The sequence below is a fragment of the Oncorhynchus mykiss genome, chromosome 18 (assembly GCF_013265735.2).
Source record: "Oncorhynchus mykiss isolate Arlee chromosome 18, USDA_OmykA_1.1, whole genome shotgun sequence".
NCBI classification, from domain to species: Eukaryota; Metazoa; Chordata; class Actinopteri; order Salmoniformes; family Salmonidae; genus Oncorhynchus; species Oncorhynchus mykiss.
The window spans coordinates 59,826,501-59,846,219 of NC_048582.1; the positions used below are offsets into that span (position 1 = coordinate 59,826,501).

Sequence of the window (19,719 nt, forward strand, 5' to 3'; positions counted from 1 at the left end):
CTGTTAAGACACTTCCTTTGTCTTTTTACTTGTATTGGGTCATTTAATGGTAGCCTTGTTCTCCAACACACTACTGACCCAGAACCCTTACTAATGCTGCCATACTGAGATCCCCTTCTCCTTCTTCTATAAACAACACATTTACATTAAGACTGCAACATTAGCTAATGACTGGAGACAGATAACAGGACATTGTTGCTGAAGTGTACACACGTTAGACACAAAGTGTTTTCACTATTTCACTCCAGTAAACACCATTTCCTGCACTCAAATGACCAAAACGCCCTCTAGTGGCCTCATGGGTGGAATGTTAATATTTTTCATAATTTCATAATTAATAAACATAATTACAAAAAAACAGCCAAAAAATCCAGTGTTTCTATGTCAAACCGTTTTGTTATATTTCAGTCTTCTCTGATGTATATAAAGTGTAATATTGGGATGCAGACTGGAATACATTTCAACTCTAAATCTGACTTGGTACAGGTGTTTTATTTTTTAAGCCCATAACCATGTGTGAGGTGGATACTTTTGTTTCAAGTAGATTTGTTTAAGACTGTGTGACCCTGATTTAGCCCACTGCAGTAAAATGTTATCAATTGCTTGTTTTAGAAAGCCTGGTTGATGAAAAATTGGAAACATTACTTTCCTAACCTTTGATAGAAAAGAGAATAATTTGATGTTTTGAGGCTTGATGTTTTGAGGCTTTGATGACTGCTGATCCGTGATGATCAGGAAGCTCCACAGTGGCCTCAAATAGAGTTGTTAATAATCTGTTTAGGGTGTGATTCTCAATAGGGTGTGATTCTCAATAGGGTGTGATTCCACTTGTTGTTGGAAGTCGTGTGTGCTAGTATTTAACATGGGTGAACCAAAGCAAATTATTTCAGCCCCTTTTGTGTTGCTTGAGAGAAAGTTATGAATTGTTGTCCATTGTTATACCAGTTTACAGCATGCTCCGACTACAATGGCAATCTTGATTTAGTATATGAGGTTCCTTGGTTCAGACATTTCATTCTAATGACTCTCTGTTTGAACCTATTTCACAGACGACTGCAACATCTGACTAAGTCATTATGGGCCAGAGTTAGTTGTTCCAATGGTTTATGTTATTTATTGTCCTGTTTACTACATCAAAGGTCGGAATATTTTTGTTAGGATGAAATATGTTCATTTTACAGTTTTTATGGCAACATGCAGAATGGATGAAAACACGTTTTATTATGGCTAATTGTAATAATAATAGACCTCCAGCTTTGTAGAAGATACTGTAATCTGTAAATATCAACTGTGAACGGATTTTTCATATTTCATATACTAACGATTTACACTGAGTGTACAAAACATTAGGAACACCTGCTCTTTCCATGACATAGATTGACCAGGTGAAAGCTAAAGTCCCAGTGTAGCTGAAGGGGAGGAGACTGTTTAAAGACAGATTTGCAAGCCTTGAGACAATTGAGACATGCGGAGAATGCGAAATACAAAAGAGGGCCTTTGAACAAAACATGGTTGTAGGTGCCAGGCGCACCAGTTTGTTTGTGTTAAGAACTGCTGCTGGGTTTTTCCATGCTCAACAGTTTCCTGTGTGTATCAAGAATGGTCCACCACCCATCCAGCCAACTGTGGGAAGGATTAGAGTTAACATGGGCCAGCATCCCTATGGAACGCTTGACATTTGTAGAGTCCATGCCCCAATGAATTGAGGCTGTTCTCAGGGCAAAAGGTGTTCTTAATGTCTTGTACACTATTAAAATGATATAGCCTATGTACTCCACAGTATTCCATGAATATTTTCACTCTAGAAAATATGATAACCAGTTTCATCTTTTGGCTTCAATGCCTATATTATGTTTCACTACAGGACCTTTTTAATTTTGATGCTCTTATTGTAAGTGTATATACAGTTGAAGTTGGAAGTTTACATACACCTTAGCCAAATACATTTAAACTCAGTTTTTCACAATTCCTGACATTTAATCCGAGTAAAGTAAAAAATTCCCTGTCTTAGGTCAGTTAGGATCAGCACTTTATTAGAAGAATGTGAAATGTCAGAATAATAGTAGAGAGAATTATTTATTTCAGCTTTTATTTCTTTCATCACATTCCCCGTGGGTCAGAAGTTTACATACACTCAATTAGTATTTGGTAGCATTGCAATTGTTTAACTTGGTTCAAACTTTTCGGGTTGCCTTCCACAAGCTTCCCACAATAAATTGGGTGAATTTTGGCCCATTCCTCCTGACAGAGCTGGTGTAACTGAGTCAGGTTTCTAGGCCTCCTTGCTCGCACACGCTTTTTCAGTTCTGCCCACACATTTTCTACAGGGTTGAGGTCAGGGCTTTGTGATGGCCACTCCAACACCTTGACTTTGTTGTCCTTAAGCCATTTTGCCACAACTTTGGAAGTATACTTGGGGTCATTGTCCATTTGGAAGACCCATTTATGACCAAGCTTTAACTTCCTGACTGATGTCTTGAGATGTTGCTTCAATATAACCATATAATTTTCCTACCTCATGATGCCATCTATTTTGTGAATTGCACCAATCCCTCCTGCAGCAATGCACCCCCACAACATGATGCTGCCACCCCCTTGCTTCACAGTTGGGATGGTGTTCTTCGGCTTACAAGCCTCCTCCTTTTCCTCCAAACACAACGATGGTCATGATGACCAAACCGTTCTGTTTTTGTTTCATCAGACCAGAGGACATTTCTCCAAAAAGTACGATCTTTGTCCCCATGTGCAGTTGCAAACCGTAGTCTGGCTTTTCTGTGGCGGTTTTGGAGCAGTAGCTTCTTCCTTGCTAAGCGGCCTTTCAGGTTATGTCGATATAGGACTTGTTTAACTGTGGATATAGATACTTTTGTACCTGTTTCCTCCAGCATCTTCACAAGGTCCTTTGCTGTTGTTCTGGGATTGATTAGCACTTTTCACACCAAAGTAAGTTCATCTCTAGGAGACAGAATGCATCTCGTTCCTGAGTGGTATGACAGCTGCATGTTCCCATGGTGTTTATACTTGCGTACTATTGTTTGTACAGATGAACATGGTACCTTCAGGCATTTGGAAATTGATGAACCAGACTTGTGGAGGTCTACAATTATTGAGGTCTTGGCTGATTTCTTATGATTTTCCCATGATGTCAAGCAGAGGCACTGAGTTTTTGAAATACATCCACAGGTACACCTCCAACTGACGCAAATTATGTGAATTAGCCTATCAGAAGCTTCTAAAGCCATGACATAATTTTCTAGAATTTTCCAAGCTGTTTAAAGGCACAGTCACCTTAGTGTATGTAAACTTCAAACTCACTGGAATTGTGATACAGTGAATTATAAGTGAAATAATCTGTCTGTAAACAGTTGTTGGAAAAATTACTTGTGTCATGCACAAAGTAGATGTCCTAACTGACTTGCCAAAACTATAGTTTGTTAACAAGAAATTTGTGGGGTGGTTTAAAAACAAGTTTTAATGACGCCAACCTAAGTGTATGTAAACTTCTGACTTCAACTGTAGTTCTGTCCTTGAGCTTTTCTTGTCTATTATTGTTCTGTATTATGTCATGTTTTATGTTCTGTGTGGACCCCAGGAAGAGTAGCTGCTGCTTTTGCAAAAGCTATTAGGTATCCTAATAAAATAAATAACAATCATTTTGTAAATGTTTATTGTTGTCCTCTCTGTGAATGTCTGCTTGGGTAACCACAGCCAGACACATATCATATGTTAACATTATTATTTATGCTGTATGTTTGTCTTCACTCAGGAACCTGAGCTGCCAAAGGATCACGCTTCATAAGAACCTCTTCGTTTCCTATGTCCTCAACTCCGCCCTTACCCTCATCTACCTCATAGCAGTGGTCAACAACACAGATGTAGTGGAGAGAAATCCAGTAAGTCTCACACATTTCATCTATAAATTCCAGTAAGTCTCACACATTTCATCTATAAAATCCAGTAAGTCTCACACATTTCATCTATAAAATCCAGTAAGTCTCACACATTTCATCTATAAATTCCAGTAAGTCTCACACATTTCATCTATAAAATCCAGTAAGTCTCACACATTTCATCTATAAATTCCAGTAAGTCTCACACATTATCTATAAATTCCAGTAAGTCTCACACATTTCATCTATAAAATCCAGTAAGTCTTACACATTTCATCTATAAATTCCAGTAAGTCTCACACATTATCTATACATTCCAGTAAGTCTCACACATTTCATCTATAAATTCCAGTAAGTCTCACACATTTCATCTATAAAATCCAGTAAGTCTCACACATTTCATCTATAAAATCCAGTAAGTCTCACACATTTCATCTATAAAATCCAGTAAGTCTCACACATTTCATCTATAAAATGAAAACAATGTAAGGGGAAGAGGATAGATAAGTCTCAGGGTTTCACTGCATGATATTTTCAAAATAATATTTTTTTTAATTCTTAAAACATAACACAGCCTTCGAGCTCGGTTTCACTTCATTCAAATGAGTTTACTATCAGTTTCAATCAACCTGAGTGCAGATGTTTTTTTAAGAGTGTTCGTTAGGACATGAGTCTTTTTTGCATATCTTGTTGTGTGCACAAACAGCCCAGAGTTATCCTTCTCTTAGCACTCAAAGACTTCTGTCCTCTGTCAGACTTTTGAACAGTTGCCACTCGTTGAGTTTAAGTCAGAGCTGAATTCTTTGAATCCTGAGGCCTGTTAAGGTGAACATGGTAAATCTGCCTCTATGGAATGTAGCGTTTCTGTGTCTGGGATCATCCCTTTCTGGTGCTTTAAGTATTGTATTTTATGAGCCATTTTTATTGTCCACCTTTTGAGGAAATTATTTGATTATGGTATTGTGCAAGTTGCTGAGTCTGTTCCCCAAAAAAGTATTACTAGTCATTCAAAAACAAGCTAGAAAATGTCAGAGATCTTGATCCAGAGAAATGGCTACACTTGGGTAACCTTTGAGTAGATACATTTGTTTTTTCCTGGTTAGGTCACATGGTTAGTAAAAACTCCTGGTTGAATGTACACAGTAAGGTCCTGTTATCAGGCTCTCGATTGGATCATCACTTGAGAGATGTCCTTCAGTTTATCCAGTCAAAGAAAATAACTCCCGTCTGGGTTTGATTTCTAGCCTCTCTTCTTCTCTTCTCCCCGTACCATCATGTTCTCACTGGAAAAACAGACTTCAAGCCTAATCCATCTGGCATATTCACAGTGGAAGGTTTTTTTGTTTCCTCAGATATACCAGCTGACCCTGGTGATCCAACTGACAGGGAGGAAGGAATGACAGCTTTCACAATAAATATTGTGGGAATGTAATTGGAAAACGCTTAATTTGATACCGAATGCTGGGGCTCTGGTTTATAGAGCAGGGGTTGCTGGGATATCTCCTCAGTTTAGGGTCTGGTGCCATAGCAGGTGCCAGCTCTCTGTTCATATGATTTCTCCTTTTATTTGTCCACTGAAGATGTTTGGTTGCTCTGATTAAACCTTGAGTCATATCTGAAGTCGCAGTGTCCATGAATGATCATTATTTAACCCGACCGTACAATATGAATAGCTATGTTCTAGCAGCATTGGCTCAGAACCATCTTTCCAAATCTGTCCTAAATGTATTATAATCTGCTTGCTTTGAGAAGCGGGAGAACTAAATTGCAGTTTGTCTTTCACACCTCAGACAACATGGTCTTGATATCGAGGGGTGGAACAAAAAAAATCCCATCACAGTTGGTTGCACATACTGCACATGTTGAAATTCTGGAGCGCCAAATTTAGACTGGGTCGGTCTGTGTTCTGCATGTGTGATTTAGGGATGTGGTACTCTGTTGGGAGAATAGACTAGGTGCTCTCTGAACAAAAAGGAACAAGCGTTCTTTCTCTCTGGCGGATCACAGTAGAGACTCCAAGTCTGCCAGAAGCGGGAGGAGTGAGTCCCTAGTGCTCAGGCCAAACGAAGGACTAGGCCCAAGACATGAGACACACACTTTGTCAGACATTAGTAACTTAAACACACAGACTGTCCCGTTACATTAGGCTGGACGCCTCAGTTGGGCATTCAAGTTGAGGTAAATGTGGTTATGAATTGGTGAGAAAAATGAAGTGTTTAGATCACACCAACAGACCTTAGTGATGAGTGAACTGTATTTCAGCATAGTTGTAATGGCACATCTGGACTCCATGTAAGGGCCAGGAGTCATGAAGGGAGGGAGGGATGGGGGGAGGGAGGGAGGTGAAGAAGGAAAAGAAGGTGGAGGGTAGATGAGGGTAGAGGAGGAGGGTAAAGAAGGAGAAGGGTAGATGAGGGTAGAGGAGGAGGGTAAAGAAGGAGGGTAGATGAGGGTAGAGGAGGAGGGTAAAGAAGGAGGGTAAAGAAGGAGGGTAGAAGAGGAGGGTAGATGAGGGTAGAGGAGGAGGGTAGATGAGGGTAGAGGAGGAGGGTAGATGAGGGTAGAGGAGGGGGGTAGAGGAGGGTAAAGGAGGGTAGAGGAGGAGGGTAGATGAGAGTAGAGGAGGAGGGTAGATGAGGGTATAAGAGGAGGGTAGATGAGGGTAGAGGAGGAGGGTCGATGAGGGTAGAGGAGGCGGAGGGTAAAGAAGGAGGGTAGAGGGGGGTAGAGGAGGAGGGTAAAGAATGAGAAGGGTAGATGAGGGTAGAGGAGGAGGGTAAAGAAGGAGGGTAAAGAAGGAGGGTAGAGTAGGAGGGTAGATGAGGATAGAGGAGGAGGGTAGATGAGGGTAGAGGAGGAGGGTAGAGGAGGAGGGTAGATGAGGGTAGAGAAGGAGGAGGGTAAAGAAGGAGGGTAGAGGGCGTAGAGGAGGAGGGTAGATGAGGGTAGAGGAGGAGGAGGGTAAAGAAGGAGGGTAGATGAGGGTAGAGGAGGAGGAGGGTAAAGAAGTTGGAGGGTAGATGAGGTTAGAGGAGGAGGGTAGATGAGGGTAGAGGAGGAGAGTAAAGAAGGAGGAGGGTAGATGAGGGTAGAGGAGGAGGGTAAAGAAGGAGGAGGGTAGATGAGGGTAGAGGAGGAGGAGGGTAGATGAGGGTAGAGGAGGAGGAGGGTAAAGAAGGAGGGTAGAGGGGGTAGAGGAGGAGGGTAGATGAGGGTAGAGGAGGAGGGTAAAGAAGGAGGGTAGATGAGGGTAGAGGAGGAGGAGGGTAAAGAAGGAGGGTAGATGAGGGTAGAGGAGGAGGAGGGTAAAGAAGTAGGAGGGTAGATGAGGTTAGAGGAGGAGGGTAGATGAGGGTAGAGGAGGAGAGTAAAGAAGGAGGAGGGTAGATTAGGGTAGAGGAGGAGGGTAAAGAAGGAGGAGGGTAGATGAGGGTAGAGGAGGAGGAGGGTAGATGAGGGTAGAGGAGGAGGAGGGTAAAGAAGGAGGAGGGTAGATGAGGGTAAAGAAGGAGGGTAGATGAGGGTAGAGGAGGAGGGTACATGAGGGTAGAGGAGGAGGGTAAAGAAGGAGGAGGGTAGATGAGGGTAGAGGAGGAGGAGGGTAAAGGAGGAGGAGGGTAGATGAGGGTAGAGGAGGGTAAAAGACGTAGTGGAGGGTAAAGAAGGAGGAGGGTAGATGAGGGTAGAGGAGGAGGGTAAAAGACGTAGAGGAGGAGGAGACATACAGTGCATTGGGAAAGTTTTCAGACCCCTTCACTTTTTCTACATTGTTACGTTACAGCGTTATTCTAAAATGTATTAAATTAAAATGTGTCCTCATCAATCTACACACAAAACCACATAATGGCAAAGTGAAAACAGGGTTTAAAGAGTATTTTATTTACTTAAGTATTCAGACCATTTACTCAGTACTTTGTTGAAGCACCATTGGCAGTGATTACAACCTTGAGGCTTCTTGGGTATGACACTACAAGCTTGGCACACCTGTATTTGGGGAGTTTCTCCCATTCTTCTCTGCAGATCCTCTCAAGCTCTGTCAGGTTGGATGGGGAGCTTCACTGTAAAGCTATTTTCAGATCTCTCCAGAGATGTTTGATTGGGTTCAAGTCCGGGCTCTGGCTGGGCCACTCAAGGACATTCGGAGACTTGTCCCGAAGCCACTCCTGCATTGTCTTGGCTATGTGCTTAGGGTCATTGTTATGTTGGAAGGTGAACCTTCACCCCAGTCTGATGTCCTGAGTGCTCTGGAGCAAAGAATTTATGCAACATTGAAGGCCCTCAAGAAAACAGTGGCCACTGTATGGCTAAGAGGTTCTGAAGGCTGCGTATACGGACCTCAGGGAAAAGAGTCGAGAAGACATACAGTACCAGTCAAAAGTTTGGACACACCTACTCATTCCAGGGTTTTTCTTTATTTTTACTATTTTCTACATTGTAGAATAATAGTGAAGACATCAAAACAATGAAATAACACTTATGGAATCATGTAGTAACCAAACAAGTATTAAACAAATCAAAATATATTTTATGTTTGATGTTTCGAGGGTAGCCACCCTTTGCCCTGATGACAGCTTTGCACACTCTCTCAACCAGCTTCATGAGGTAGTCACCTGGAATGAACAGGTGTGCCTTGTTAAAAGTTAATTTGTGGAATTTCTTTCCTTCTTAATGCGTTTGAGCCAATCAGTTTTGTTGTGACAAGGTAGGGCTGGTATACAGAAGATAGCCCTATTTGGTAAAAGACCAAGTCCATATTATAGCAAGAACAGCTCAAATAAGCAAAGAGAAACAACAGTCCATTATTACTTTAAGACAAGAAGGTCAGTTAATCCGGAACATTTCAAGAACTTTGAAAGTTTCTTCAAGTGCAGTCGCGAAAACCATGGGTGATGAAACTGTCTCTCATGAGGACCGCCCCAGGAAATGAAGATCCAAAGTTACCTCTGCTGCAGAGTTACCAGCCTCATAAGTTGCAGCCCAAATAAATGCTTCAAAGAGTCCAAGTAACAGACACATCTCAACATCAACTGTTCAGAGGAGACTGTGTCAATCAGGCCTTCCTAATTAAGAGACTTGCTTGAGCCAAGAAACACAAGCAATGGACATTAGACATTACACTGGTGGAAATCTGTCCTTTGGTCTGATGAGTCCAAGTTTGATATCTTTGGTTCCAACCGCCATGTCTTTGTGAGACCCAGAGTAGTTGAACGGATGATCTCCGCATGTGTAGTTCCCACCGTGAAGCATGGAGGAGGAGGTGTGATGGTGTGGAGGTGCTTTGCTGGTTACACTGTCAGTGATTTATTTAGAATTTAAGGCACACTTAACCAGCATGGCTACCACAACATTCTGCAGCGATACACCATCCCACCTGGTGGGACTATCATTTGTTTTTTAACAGTACAATGACCCAACACACCTCCAGGTTGTTTAAGGGCTATTTGACCAAGAAGGAGTGTGATGGAGTGCTGCATCAGATGACCTGGCCTCCACAATCACCTGACCTCAACCCAAATTGTAGATGGTTTGGGATGAGTTGGCCGCAGAGTGAAGGAAAAGCAGCCAACAAGTGCTCAGCATACATGGGAACTCTTTCAAGACTGTTGGAAAAACATTCCAGGTGAAGCTGGTTGAGAGAATGCCAAGAGTGTGCAAAGCTGTCATCAAGGCAAAGGGTGGCTAGTTTGAAGAATCTATAATAGATTTTGGTTTGTTTTAAAACTTTTTTGGTTACTACATACCATATGTGTTATTTCAAAGTTTTGATGTCTTTACTATTATTCTACAATGTATAAAATAGAATGAATAAAGAAAAACCCTTGAATGAGGAGGTGTGTCCAAACTTTTAACTGGTGCTGTACTTGTATGTAAATGTGATGTAGCTGCTACCAATTCCAGAATCAGATCAGCACACATGTTCCGAGACAGAGTGCTGAGAACAACAAATCTCAACACCTAGAGGAGCCAATGAATCTACATGGGCCCGTCCCAAATGGAACCATATTCCCTATAGATGGGTTGATTATTTAACAACAAATCTCAACACCTAGAGGAGCCAATGAATCTACATGGGCCCGTCCCAAATGGAACCATATTCCCTATAGATGGGTTGATTATTTAACAACAAATCTCAACACCTAGAGGAGCCAATGAATCTACATGGGCCCGTCCCAAATGGAACCATATTCCCTATAGATGGGTTGATTATTTAACAACAAATCTCAACACCTAGAGGAGCCAATGAATCTACATGGGCCCGTCCCAAATGGAACCATATTCCCTAAAGATGGGTTGATTATTTAACAACAAATCTCAACACCTAGAGGAGCCAATGAATCTACATGGGCCCGTCCCAAATGGAACCATATTCCCTATAGATGGGTTGATTATTTAACAACAAATCTCAACACCTAGAGGAGCCAATGAATCTACATGGGCCCGTCCCAAATGGAACCATATTCCCTATAGATGGGTTGATTATTTAACAACAAATCTCAACACCTAGAGGAGCCAATGAATCTACATGGGCCCGTCCTAAATGGAACCATATTCCCTATAGATGGGTTGATTATTTAACAACAAATCTCAACACCTAGAGGAGCCAATGAATCTACATGGGCCCGTCCCAAATGGAACCATATTCCCTATAGATGGGTTGATTATTTAACAACAAATCCGATGCGTGTGCAACTATGGGGCAAAACAGACTGGTTGGCTTAGATTGTTGACAACATGTAAACTATATATTTTTACAATATTCATTGGAAACATAAATAAATGTGCACAATGAGCACTTGTTGTCTCAAATACATCGTTACAGTTGTTGGGTTAGCTAGCTAGCGAATTTGAGCCATATTAGCACTGATCAGTCAAAACACCTCAAAACAAGACATTTTATCAAGATCAAGATGAAACGAGTCACTTACGATTCCCCACATAGTTTCTTGTCATTGTTGGTAACTATCTGGTCATCCAGACTCACAACAACACACAGACATCTGCCACATTGAAGCGTGCGTATCGTTTTCGTGACATTGTCAGCTAACCCATCTACTGTATATAGTGCACCACTTTTGACCAGGGCCCAAATGTAAGGAAATAGTGTGCCATTTGACAGAAAGAGACATGATAGCATAGTGTTGACTGACAAGAATGTGTGGATATTATTGAACAGGATTTAGGCTACTTTGCAGTACATTTTTCTTGTAAAAGAAATACAATGTGCTGCAGTTACAATAACCTAGAGAAAAGTGGAGCAAGGGATACGCTCCAGCAGTAGGGGGTAAAATGATGAATGTCCTCCTATTGGAAAATCACAATACCCCCACTAACAATTTTGTGTCAGGGCTGTTTGAGCATTGGGCTTTGTGTTGTTGTTATTGTTATTTGGTGTTGTTGTTATCTCTGTGTGACTCTCTGTGATCCTAATCCCCTGCAGGTTGGCTGTAAGGTGTTGCACTTCTTCCACATGTACATGCTGGGCTGTAACTACTTCTGGATGCTGTGTGAGGGGATCTATCTGCACACGCTCATTGTGGTGGCTGTGTTCGCCGAGGAGCAGCATCTACACTGGTACTACCTCCTAGGCTGGGGTGAGTCTTACTACCCGCCTTAACCACAGATCAGGGATCCCATTAGCTTAAAGAGATAGTGTGAGATTTGAGCAATTAAGGCATTTTTCTACTTATGCTAGCTGTTCCGGTAGACTTATTGTTGCACTAACGATAGTTAGCGTTGGCTCACGAAATTACCTCTATCTCCCTTCATACTGGACGCAGAGACATAAAAATGGTATCCGCAAGTTCATCTGACTCCCTTTAAACTAAAAACCAAAAACCTAAATTGTATGCAATAAAGCTGTATTAGTTATAGCCAGCAATTGAAAGCAATGCAAAAGGTTAATTGCAGAGTGGGATAGTCGAAGTGAGAGGGTCCACTCCCATCAAATCATTCAGAGGCGGCGCTCCTAGTGGACGAGGACTTTAGTGCAGAGAAACTTAAAACCTTAACTTAAACTCTAAACTTAAAATTTGACCTAATTTCTACCAGCTAATTACATGTGCAACCACAGAGAGAAAAAAATTACTCTAGACCACCTTTACTCCACACACAGAGGCAGGTACAAAACTGACCATAATTCTACCCTCCTGATTCCTGCACACAAGCAAAAACTAAAGCAGGGAGTACCAGTGACTCGCTCAATACGGAAGTGATCAGATGCTAAGCTACAGGACTGTTTTGCTAGCACAGACTGGAATATGTTCAGGGACTTAGGAGTATACCACCTCAGTCACCGGCTTCATCAATAAGTGCATCAATGACGTTTTCCCCACAGTAACCGTGCATACATACCCCAACCAGAAGCCATGGATTACAGGCAACATCCACACTGAGCTAAAGGTGAGATCTGTCGCTTTCAAAGAGCAGGACTCTAACCCAGACGCTAATAAGAAATCCCGCTATGCCCTCAGACGAACCATCAAACAGGCAAAGCATAAAATACAGGACTAAGATTGAATCCTACTACATCGGCTCCGACAATCGTCGGATGTGGCAGGGCTTGCAAACTATTACGGACTACAACGGGAAGCCCAGCCGCAAGCTGCCCAGTGACACAAGCCTACCAGACGAGCTAAACGACTTCTATGTGCACTTCGAGGCAAGCAACACATGAAGCATGCATAAGGGCTGTTCCGGACAACTGTGTGATCACGCTCACCATAGCCGATGTGAGCAAGACCTTTAAACAGGTCAACATTCATAAGGCCGCAGGGCCAGTTGGATTACCAGGGCATGTACTCCAAGCATGCGCTGACCAACTGGCAAGTGTCTTCTCTGACATCTTCAACCTGTCCCTGACCCAGTCTGTAATACCAGCATGTTTCAAGCAGACAACCATAGTCCCTGTGCCGAAGAACACCAAGGTAACCTACCTAAATGACTACATCTATAGCCATGAAGTGCTTTGAAAGGCTGGTCATGGCTCACATCAACCCTAGACCCACTCCAATTTCCATACTACCCCAACAGACCCACAGATAACACAATCTCTATTGCACTCAACACTGCCCTTTCCCACCTGGACAAAAGGAACATCTACGTGAGAATGCTGTTCATTGACTACAGCTCAGCGTTCAACATAATAGTGTGCTCAAAGCCCATTTGTCACTTTGGAATAAAGGGACCAGGAGACATGCGCAGGAATAGGTAATAGGGGTTTTTATTTACCCAAATTAGGAGACAAAGGAGATGATCGTGGACTACAGGGACTACAGTGGACTACAGTGCCGAGCACGTCCACATTCTCATCGACAGGGCTGTAGTGGAGCAGGTTGAGAGCTTCATGTTCCTTGGTGTCCACATCACCAACAAACTATCATGGTCAATTTTGTAACCACTCCCTCTTCAAATTAGGGCTGATTGGAAAAGCTGTTCAAAAGAGGACATTGTATTATTTCTTTGTATTCCCTGACGAAGGCCATGCAGCCGAAACGCGTCAGATTTTTAAAACCTTGTTTCTATTGAACATGCCATACAAATAAAGGTGTTTTAATTAATTATATGAAGAGTGCCTTGGTCCTCCCTTCTTTTTTCTTTTATCTTTTTGATGACCAATTCACCCCTTTTACCAAAGAGCACCTTCTGTCTACCAAAATGTACTATTGTGTACCTTAGTAGAAAGAAGAGGAAGGGAAGCGCTACTAAAATCTATTTTATATTTGAGATTCTTCAAATAGCCACTTGATGACAGCTTTGCACACTCTTGGCACTCTCTCAACCAGCTTCATGAGGTAGTCACCTGGACTTTTGACCAGTAGTGTACATACTTCCTCTTCTCCCCATCTGCTTTTATGAAAACAAGTCACCAAAACAGCATTCTCAGACAGTAATTAAATGATTCACTTGATGGTCAGTCATGATAATTATTCCCTTTTATTATCGCTTTATTTTACGTTTGAACATGTTACATTATATGTATTCTGCAGTTGTTTAGCTAAAATGGTTTTATTCAACGGACAAACCAGATGTCGGTTTTTCCCCTTTATGTTGTCCTTGCTGGAATTGAACTCATATCCTTGTCAACTTGCCCATCTGTTTTTAGGTCATGTATTTCACTGTCTATTCTATCTATTCTAATGACGTCTGAGGTAACATGATACAGCAATAAGTCTTCAGAGCAACCTGTTGCATGTTATAGTGTGTTCAAAACCATAAACTCACCTAGCCTCAGAGGCCTCTGCGCTCCTATATAATGATTCATAGCCAATCTTCATATTTCATCACCCTGTACTCACTGTAGAAATAAAATAACATTGTAAACAGCTCCCACCATCGCTGAATCACACATAGATCAGCTTGTGTGTCACACAACACAATGGGACACAATCTGTGTCGGGACACAGGATCAGAGACAACCCTGAGGTCACTGTTAACTGTGACACTCCCTGTGTGTCAACCCCACCAAACCCTGTATCAGATTGACAGCTTTAGTAGCTCTTCCTATTGGATAGCTGCTGTTAACGTGCTGTCTGTTCTGTTCTCCCCCCTCTTTAATGGAGGAGTGATGTGTTATAATATGAGCCCTGCCTGTCCGATAAGTGATACGATAACTGTGAATGGTCGGCCATTATTAAAGATGCCGTGATATAACCTTGGGGCAGAAGCTACAGTGTCTTTCACACAGCCACCCCGAGGAATGGAGGGAGGACATCCAGCTAGTCCATCTGTAGCCAATATGGCCGTAGAGCTTTGATAAATCACTTCTAAACGGACCCGCTGCTCAGATTCATCTGTTTAATCTGTTTATGGCCCAGCTAAAATGAAACCCCCAATAAACACTGGTATGGTTGTGTTGTTAATGGAGAAGGATTTAACAAGACTGGATTATTAGAGGAAATTGCTCAGTGTGGGTTTATTCTTGTTCAGCTTGTAGCGGATAGCATGATGAGGATGATCTTAATTTGATCACTTTTATTGCCAACAAATTTCTTACACCACAGGTATTGCAGATGAGCTTTGTGATTTACATAAATTCACTGAAAACCCACACTAACACAGTTATATTACTGTAAGAGTATAACTGTAACAGTATGTCTCCTACTGTTGGCCAGCTAATAGCCTAACCACCGATCAAGCATTATTATGGACTAAACGTTAAAATCCTGTTGCTCCAGGATTATTTTTGTTGTGACAATATAGGTCAAATTAAGATCCTACACCTGTAGGATAGTATAAGCTTGTTTTGAATTTAGGAAGGGCTTCCATTGGCTGTCTGCTCTGCCAGGTATCTTCACCTTAAAGGGTATTTAAATTATGCTTAACAGCCTTAAAGGGATAGTTGACTCAAAATACAAATGAACATGATTTCTCCACTTACCTTGTCTGTGTTCATGTTCAGTTGTATTTTCAGTGAACTTCCCCTTTATCCTCTTCTATCGAAAATACAGAAGATATACAAGAAGTTACTCTTATAACTGAGGAATTACATGCTAATTACTGTAATAACCACATTGTAGATGTTTACATCATAATACACATAACATCATTCATTGATTGATTCATGAATTGATTAATTGACATTTTGCAGATGTCCTTACAGAGTCTTTCTTCTGGTTCCCAGGGTTTCCCTTAGTGCCTGCATCCATTCATGCCGTGGCAAGGAAGAAGTATTTTGATGACAAGTGAGTGATGGTCCTCTGCACTAGTATTGTAAATAAACAGAGCAGCTGTGTGGTGGGCTGCAGTAAACAGATCTAGAAGGAGAAGGAAGAAGAATTCATTGTCTGTTTGTAGACTTGTGTGACGGAGAATGTTTATCCTTCCTGTAGCTGCTGGATGAGTGTCGAGACCCACCTGCTCTACGTGGTCCACGGGCCCATCATGGCAGCGCTGCTCGTAAGCTACATCCTACACTCTAGAACCTTAGAAAGTTATTTGGCTGTCCCCATAGCAGAATCCTTTGAATAACTCTTTTTGGTGGCAGGTAGTACCCTTTTGGTTCCAGGTAGAACATAATGGTACATGGATGTTCTTCTAGATCAAAACTTAATACGTAGGTAGCCATCATTGGACCAAAGATCATGTATTGTTATACTGTTGAATGTGCAACACATCAATCAAAGCAAATTGTGTCCTATGCTGGTGTTTAGACTTCCATTGTTTAGACAAAATCATTATAATCTGATTAGATTGCAGCCCTTTCAGACACAGCAACCATGTTCAGACGTTTATAAAATCCCTTCTTTCTTTCCCAGGTGAATCTGTTCTTCTTGCTGAACATCGTGAGGGTGCTGGTTACTAAGCTGAGGGACACCCACCGGGCAGAGTCTAACATGTACATGAAGGCAGTGAGGGCTACGCTGATCCTGGTCCCTCTCCTGGGCATCCAGTTTGTCATCTTCCCCTGGAGGCCAGAGAACCGTCTGGCGGGGGAGGTCTACGACTACATCATGCATATACTAATGCATTACCAGGTAATCGCTATAACTACATCATGCATATACTAATGCATTACCAGGTAATCGCTATAACTACATCATGCATATACTAATGCATTACCAGGTAATAGCTATGACTATATCATGCATATACTAATGCATTACCAGGTAATCACTATGACTACATCATGCATATACTAATGCATTACCAGGTAATCACTATGACTACATCATGCATATACTAATGCATTACCAGGTAATCGCTATGACTACATCATGCATATACTAATGCATTACCAGGTAATGAAACTGATCACTACAACTACATCATGCTTATATTCATGCATTACCAGGTAATGACTATGACTACATCATGCTTATATTAATGCATTACCAGGTAATATCTATATTAATGTATTACCAGATAATGACTACATCATGCATATATTAATGAATTACTAGCTCATATCTATATTAATGTATTATCAGAACATTACTTTATTAATGCATTACAAGGTAATGACTGTATTAATGCATTACCAGGTCATGACTACATCATGCATATATTAATGCATTACCAGGTCAAATCTATATTACTGTATTACCAGATATTGACTTTATTAATGCATTAGCAGGTAATGACTACATCATGCATATATTAATGCATTACCGGGTCATGTTTATATTAATGTATTACCAGCTAATGACTGTATTAATGCATTACCAGGTAATTACTTTATTAATGCATTACCAGGTAATGACTACGTCATGCATATATTAATGCATTACCAGGTATGTAAGGCAATTGATTGTATGCTAGCAGAACAGTCCTTACCAAAGCTCTGGTCTGACATAAGGTATACTCTTAGAAAAAAGGGTTCTTCGGCTGTCCCCATAAAATAACCCTTTTTGGAATATTTTTTGGTTACAGGTAGAACTCTCTTTACAGGGTTCTACATAGAACCAAAAAGGGTTATTTTATGGGGACAGCCGAAGAACCCTTTTAGGCTCTAGATAGCAACTTTTTTTTATAAGAGTGTGTAATTGTCTTGTTTTCCCTCCAGGGATTACTAGTGGCAACGATATTCTGCTTTTTCAATGGCGAGGTAAGCACTACTGTACTAACACAACACACAACACACAGAATATCTTTCTTCACTCTGTGGAAACCAGCAACTTCCCATTCAGTTGTACTCTTATATAATTTGTTTGTTGAGGTACAGTAGACAGTATACAGTAACAGTTTAAGCTTGAACCTCTGAAGAACCCTTACCCTTTGGTATGGTACCGTTTTAACTGAACCTCTGAAGAACCCTTACCCTTTGGTATGGTACCGTTTTAACTGAACCTCTGCAGAACCCTTACCCTTTGGTATGGTACCGTTTTAACTGAACCTCTGAAGAACCCTTACCCTTTGGTATGGTACCGTTTTAACTGAACCTCTGAAGAACCCTTACCCTTTGGTATGGTACCGTTTTAACTGAACCTCTGAAGAACCCTTACCCTTTGGTATGGTACCGTTTTAACTGAACCTCTGAAGAACCCTTACCCTTTGGTAAAGTACAGTTTTAATAGAATCTCTAAAAGAATCCTTTGGTAAAGTACAGTTTTAATAGAATCTCTAATCTCTTTGGTAAAGTACATTTTTAATAGAAACTCTAATCTCTTTGGTAAAGTACAGCTTTAATTGAACCTCTGGCAAAGTATAGTTTTAATTGGCCATGTTGAGGGAATGATGAGTCAGACCCCAATGAAACAGCTCATTGCTGCCTGGTGGCATTTCAGCTGTCTGGACTCGTCTGTCCCGTCATGCACACCATTTCAGCTGTCAGGACTCGTCTGTCCCGTCATGCACACCATTTCAGCTGTCAGGACTCGTCTGTCCCGTCATGCACACCATTTCAGCTGTCCCGTCATGCACACCATTTCAGCTGTCCCGTCATGCACACCATTTCAGCTGTCCCGTCATGCACACCGTTTCCAGGTCAACAGACAGCCATCTTGTGCACCTGATAACAACATAGATTTTTGTTTTTTAAAGTTTTTATTTGACTAGTCAAGTCAGTTAAGAACAAATTATTATTTACAATGACAGCCTTCCCGGGAACAGTGGGCCTTGTTCAGGGGCAGAACGACAGAGTTTTACATTGTCAGCTCGGGATTTGATCCATGCACACCTTTCGGTTACTGGCCCAACGCTCTAACCACTAGGCTACCTGCCGCCCTGAACAATTGTGGAGGTACCTGGGATTGAACCCGGGGCCTCATACATTGACAAGTGGCCCGTGGTGATAGAGTTGTCACCAATTAGTTGGAGAGAGCATTACTGCGCTGAATCTATGGAGTCGGCTGACTCTTGTACAGTAGCAGAGGCAACAGCACTAGGACCATCTCAGATGAAGAGGAAGGAAGACAAGCCTTAGAAATGCCTCAGACACTTGAACATCTCTGGGGCAAATCATCCACCCTGTCTGTCTGTCTGTCTGTCGCTCACTCACCTCAGCCTGCAGTTGTTTGCTGTCTGACAGCGGATGTCCATAATCTAGAGTCACCAACACAAACTTTAACATTTTAATTTTTAAGGACATTACTGTTTTTTTTTTAAAGAGACCATTTGATTTGTTTTTAGGTCATATTGTAGATGCTGTGATCCAGAACAGCCAGAGGTTTTAACATAGGCCCACCCACCCAGTGAGTTAATAAAATACATTGAGAGAATACATTTAATAGGTCAGGAGTTGCATTAGGTACTGCTTGGCCAGTCTGAGCCCAGACCAGGAGAAAGAGCGCCTGAGCATTTTCTTCGCTTGAGAAAGTAGAAAGAAAAACAATGCACACACCCAGAAAAACACACACCCTTATTTGAATACACAGCATGAGGTCGAATCTGGCATTGACAAAAACACAGCGAATTAACATAGTGTTCGTTCACCATCAGGCGCAGTGTTTAGTAATATTTTATACGTAGGAAATGATTTCTGGGCCGGGAAAACAGGTCAATTATTAGCTCATGCGTGAGCAACCAGGCCCCATCAGCATCTCCATCGGCTCTCGTAAACCAAGTTTGACGTGTCCGAAGAACCGATTCAGCAGTGTCGGGGGGGGATAAAAGACGCATTGACACAGTAAGGGAATGTTTGTTTGCTTTGCAGCATAATGGCTTTTACTGTCTCCTAATTTGGGACATTCATTTTTGGAGATGAGTTCATTGCACAATTTGATTCTGGGGCCAAACTGCCTAGATCTAGGCTGTGTCCCAATTGACACCATATTCCATACATTCTCTATGGGCACCTTTTCCCCTAAGGGTTGTGGTCAAAAGTAGTGCAATATAAAGGGAATAGCTGTGTCATTTGGGACTCGGCACTAGCTACACAGTCTGTTGAATAACT

At 41.6% G+C, this 19,719-nt stretch overlaps 1 protein-coding gene across 1 annotated transcript in view; it reads left to right on the top strand.

Moving 5' to 3' along the window:
* LOC110496640 (calcitonin receptor) overlaps positions 1-19,719 on the top strand; it is an 81,190-nt gene that overhangs the window by 56,518 nt on the left and 4,953 nt on the right. Inside the window, exons 10-15 of the mRNA XM_036953418.1 lie at positions 3,767-3,893; positions 11,329-11,482; positions 15,511-15,571; positions 15,719-15,785; positions 16,145-16,363; positions 17,392-17,433. Coding sequence (XP_036809313.1) covers positions 3,767-3,893; positions 11,329-11,482; positions 15,511-15,571; positions 15,719-15,785; positions 16,145-16,363; positions 17,392-17,433 — 670 coding nt within the window. The remainder of the gene's footprint in view (positions 1-3,766; positions 3,894-11,328; positions 11,483-15,510; positions 15,572-15,718; positions 15,786-16,144; positions 16,364-17,391; positions 17,434-19,719) is intronic.